The sequence below is a fragment of the Xiphophorus couchianus genome, chromosome 20 (assembly GCF_001444195.1).
Source record: "Xiphophorus couchianus chromosome 20, X_couchianus-1.0, whole genome shotgun sequence".
NCBI lineage: Eukaryota > Metazoa > Chordata > Actinopteri > Cyprinodontiformes > Poeciliidae > Xiphophorus > Xiphophorus couchianus.
The window spans coordinates 22,640,423-22,645,151 of record NC_040247.1 but is presented as its reverse complement, the minus strand read 5'-3'; the positions used below and the strand labels follow the sequence as shown (position 1 = coordinate 22,645,151).

At 44.0% G+C, this 4,729-nt stretch overlaps 1 protein-coding gene across 1 annotated transcript; it reads left to right on the top strand.

The window, feature by feature from the left end:
• The first annotated feature begins 2,635 nt into the window (after positions 1-2,635).
• On the top strand, positions 2,636-4,510 carry msx1a (muscle segment homeobox 1a). Its single transcript, XM_028003983.1, has 2 exons — positions 2,636-3,062; positions 3,283-4,510. The coding sequence occupies exons 1-2, from the start codon at positions 2,636-2,638 to the stop codon at positions 3,699-3,701; spliced, it is 846 nt and encodes a 281-aa protein (XP_027859784.1). The 3' UTR covers positions 3,702-4,510.
• The last annotated feature ends 219 nt before the right edge of the window (positions 4,511-4,729 follow it).

Genomic DNA, 4,729 nt, shown 5'->3' with positions numbered 1-4,729 from the left:
CGGGCGCCTCGGTCGCAAATCATTGTGTCACCTTGAATGTTAATTGCACTTTATGAGAAGCTGGTCTTTTTTTCTTTTTTAAAAAAATATGTTTTAACCATTTCAAACCACCGCAACAAGCCCAGACTTAATGAGGCGGCGTACCGCCCAAAAGGAGGGAGATGTCCCTCTGACCGCGGAGAGCCGCACCAGCAGCTCTCCGTCCATCCACAGCCACGGGTCAGCGGCGGTGTGGCGATGTCATTACGCGCGTTCCAGGAATCCTTCATTACGTCGCTGCTGCCTGCGCCGCTCGCTCAAACCTGTGGGCGCCGACTCAGCTTCCTCCACATATACATGTAGACTGACACTACACGACTCTGGCGCTCATTTGAATAGACTGCAGCGGCATGTGATCAGCAGAGGGCGGACTAATTTCTCGGGCTGAATGGCTCAGTGTCCCTGGGTTAGGGCGGACAGAGGAAGAGGAGGAGAAGGAGAAAAGGAAAAAGGAGGAGGAGGAGGTGCGAGCGAAAACGTTTTTCTTTTTGTTTTTTTCCTTTCTCCCAATAGTCTCCCTAAAAGTGCAGCCCTTTGATCCGGGCCGCTGCTGGCGCCTAAAAACAACATAAGTTGTCTGCCCATTAGAGAGACTGACAAATCGTGACAGATTGTTTATGCGTGGTAATTAGCGGTGCTGACGCTAAAGCCTGAGAACTGATGCAATAAAAAGAAAAAGAAAGACTCTACCTGCCTTCACTGCAAGGGAGTTTAGTTAGTTACCGTAGATAGATAGATAGATAGATAGATAGATAGATAGATAGATAGATAGATAGATAGATAGATAGATAGATAGATAGATAGATAGACAGACAGACAGACAGACAGACAGACAGACAGACAGATGTAAAAATCCTATTTTTCTTTATCCCTTCTTTCAAATTGAAAAAGACATGAGTACATGCTATTCCAGGAAGACTGATGTCAGTATTTCTTCTTGCATAAAACTGTCCATACCCTGCAGTCATTAAAAAAGTCATTTAAAAAATTTAAAACACCTGGATCAGTGAAAACAGAAGGCTGGCCGCAAACTTATTCTGGCATTGCATCAAAAAATGTTCACCAAGGATTATTGTGCACTGTGGTGTCCTTTAATGAGAATTGGATATGATATGCATTTGTTTGGGAGTAACTGGAACAGAAATACTTCTCTGCCCTACCATCACAAACGTAAACATGTAGACTGTCATGATGCATTGTTAGACAGCAAAACTCTTGACGGGACTCTCTGGCGCAGAGCAGAAAATAGATATGTGGAAAAGAAAGCACAATTTAGCACAGTGGAAGATCTGTGATGCTGTGGGGGCGACCTCTCTTCCAGTAACCATGGAAACCTCACCAGAATGCAGAAGGAAATCTTGGAATGAACTCTTTCATTTCAATAAGAAAAAAAAATATCTGGTGATCTCTACCAAAAACCTGTAAGTGGGTCATGCCTCTAATACATATTCAAGACACATTTCTCCCTAGAGAAATGACTTATCAGAGGCAATATCAACCTTCTCCCATCCATGGGTGAGCTGAAGAGTAGGGAGATAACCTATGCTCTCTGGACAATTTGGAGGTGTGTGCTTCAATCTTGTAAATTAGCCAAAGGGCTGTCCTATTGGACAAATGAAATTGTACACCAAACCAAACCTTGGCAACCGGCAACTTTTGCTGGTGTTAAATTTTGCTCATCAAATTTTGGTGATATTTTGTTTTCTCGCCAAATTCTGTAGAGTAAACATCTTTTGTGTTCAATGATGCAACTGCAATAAGATGTGAATTTATTACTCGTCTTAACAAAGAGTGCCAAGAAATTTGTCCACGTTTCAGTACTAAAAGAGAACGACATTGTCAATCTAGCTAGCAAGCTGATCTTCTTAATTTGATTAGCTCCAATAAATGACACTTCTAGCTGCTGGTTTCAGAAAAAATGGCGACTTCTTGGAATAGATTTTAAAAGTTTTATGTCTTTTTCACTAACATGTTATGATTGAAGTAGCTTGGCCTCCCTCCCTAATTTTGACATAAAAGGACAAACCAGGTGCCAAAAACGACAACTATGTAGAATTACAGTAATTTAGCTGAGCAAGCATATTTTAAAGTTGTCTTTACATTACATACAGCAGAATCATCGATTGGAGTCAGTCCAAACACACTGGTTAAAATGTAACAGTGTGTTTTAGCAGTATAAGAAAAAAAAAATGTTATTCTTTCTGTTCTCGGATATAATTAGGACTAAAACGCCATTTGGGAGCTCTTACTCTTGATTAAACCACGGATCATAAAGAGTTTGTTTTGTTTACGTGTATTTGAAGTCGGTTATATTGCTAAATTTCTTCTGTCAGATTTTTTTTTTTCTTTTTTAAACCCCACATTTCACTCGGTCCGGCCCCCTGTCCACGCTGATTGGCCGCCTCTCTCTCCACGCCTGCTTTATTATACAGCTCTTCGCTCCAATCTGGCCGCATAAACATGAGGATGCCGTCACTTTAGCAGAACTCTTCCCACGGCTCGCAGTCACGGTCGAGACTTGGAAAAAAAAAGTCGTCTCTCTTTTACATATATATATATATATATTTTTTTTTACTTGCGCACAGTCGGGACCTGTATGGCCCCATCGATCGCCATGTCAGCACTGACCGCCGGTGTGAAAAGCGAAGACCTCTCCCCCCGATCGGTGCTCGTCAATAGAGGCGAAATGCAGACCAGCCTGAGCCCCGCAGAGGAGACCGGGAAGCCCAAAGTCGCGATCCTGCCTTTCAGCGTGGAGGCGCTGATGGCTGACAGGAAGCCCAGCAGAGAGGTGCCATCTCCGGACGGCGCGGCCGGGACGTCCCAGTCACTGGCGAAGGGGACGAGGATGGGCGCCTTCGCCGGTCTAGACGCTTCTGTTCCCGCGTTGCCGATGAACTCTGCGTTTTCTGTCGGCGACATTATGAACATGTCCGACGATGTGCTGATTAAACCCGAGAGCCCGGATAGTCAAGAGAGGACTTCGTGGATCCAAAGTCCACGTTTCTCCCCGACACCCCCACGTAAGTCCCACTTAAAAATGCTTGTTGTGAGAATTACGCATGGGTAGAGTTTATATTGCACATAATGTAAAACTAACGCGTACATTTAAGAGACCAACATGTGCCAACTCGATTTCTTTTTTCGCAAAGTGTTCAGTTTCGAAGAGGTACTAAATGTTTTTTTTAATTATTATTATTTTTTTATTATTTTGGTAACCGGGTCGCTTTGTTGTCGTTGCAGGACGCTTGAGTCCTCCCGCCTGCCCGCTGCGCAAACACAAGACAAACAGAAAGCCTCGGACTCCGTTCACCACGTCCCAGCTGCTGGCCCTGGAGAGGAAGTTCCGCCAGAAGCAGTACCTCTCCATCGCGGAGCGCGCGGAGTTCTCCAGCTCCCTCAACCTCACGGAGACCCAGGTGAAAATCTGGTTCCAGAACAGAAGAGCCAAGGCCAAGCGCCTCCAGGAGGCAGAGCTGGAAAAACTGAAAATGGCAGCGAAGCCCATGTTGCCCCCGGCCTTCGGGATCTCCTTCCCCCTCGGCGCACACGTTCCGGCGTCCTACGCGGGGTCGCACCCGTTCCAGAGGCACTCGCTGCCGGTGTCTCCTGTGGGACTGTACGCCGCGCATGTGGGATACAGTATGTACCACCTGGCTTGACAGTGGTGAGGGGGGGACACTCAAAAGAAAGAGGGCACCAGCAGGACTACGTTTTAAAGAGAGATTGGGCCCCTTTTGGACCAATGATGCGACAAATGAGAAAAGCATCCAGGTGGGGAGGTCAGTGTCGCGTCTGGTCAGGGAGGGTGGGAGCAAGGCCTCCTAACGGACCCACTCTGACGACGCTGTGTTCTCTTCCGTTTCGACCTGGCCAGTAAACTCCCACAGTGTGTGTGTGTGTCATTTGTGTCAGATAAGATTCTCTGAAGATGGATTTTTTTTCTTTTCTTTTCTTTTTCTTTTTTGTTTGCAAGTATGGAAGACGACTTGCAACCTTCAAACGTGTTTTGACTTTAAAGTCAAGTGTGGACATTAAACAGGGCGTCCATGACAGCCAGGTGAAAGGTGACAAGCCTTTTTTCCCCAGAGATCAAGGCGCAGCTTGACATACTTTTTTTGTACCTACGAACTTTGACTGGGCTTAAAAAAAGACAAGCTGATGTCAAACTACACTAACAACTCCACAGCTTTGGAATCGGTGTTTTTCTATTTTGTTTTCATGTTTTACTTTCATATAAATGCGCAATCGCAGCGTCTCATTTAGTCCGTAAAATCTGGAGAATCACAGCGTTTGTTTTTATTCTGGTTTTTTTAATAACAACACTGTCTGTTGTTTCATTGGTTCCCTTATTTTGGAAGGGGAAAGTGTACTGTAAAGTAATGTATATTTGAAAAAAAAAATATCCTCATTTATATTCTGAATATATTTGTGACATAACTTAACAATAAATTGTTTATTTTTGTTCCCCATGTTTTTCGTTTTAAATTGCGCTTTTTCATTTTAACTGCAGAAGGTCTTCCCTAAACCTATTTTAAATATATTTTAGAGCGATTTAACCGAAAACAAATTATGTTTAGGGTTATAGAGTTTAAACAAGAGATTTGGTCTAAAAAGCTGAACTCTTCCAAGCGTGTGACTTTCAATGTCTACGTTCACTGGTTATGAAGTGAAAAAAAGCAAATTTTCA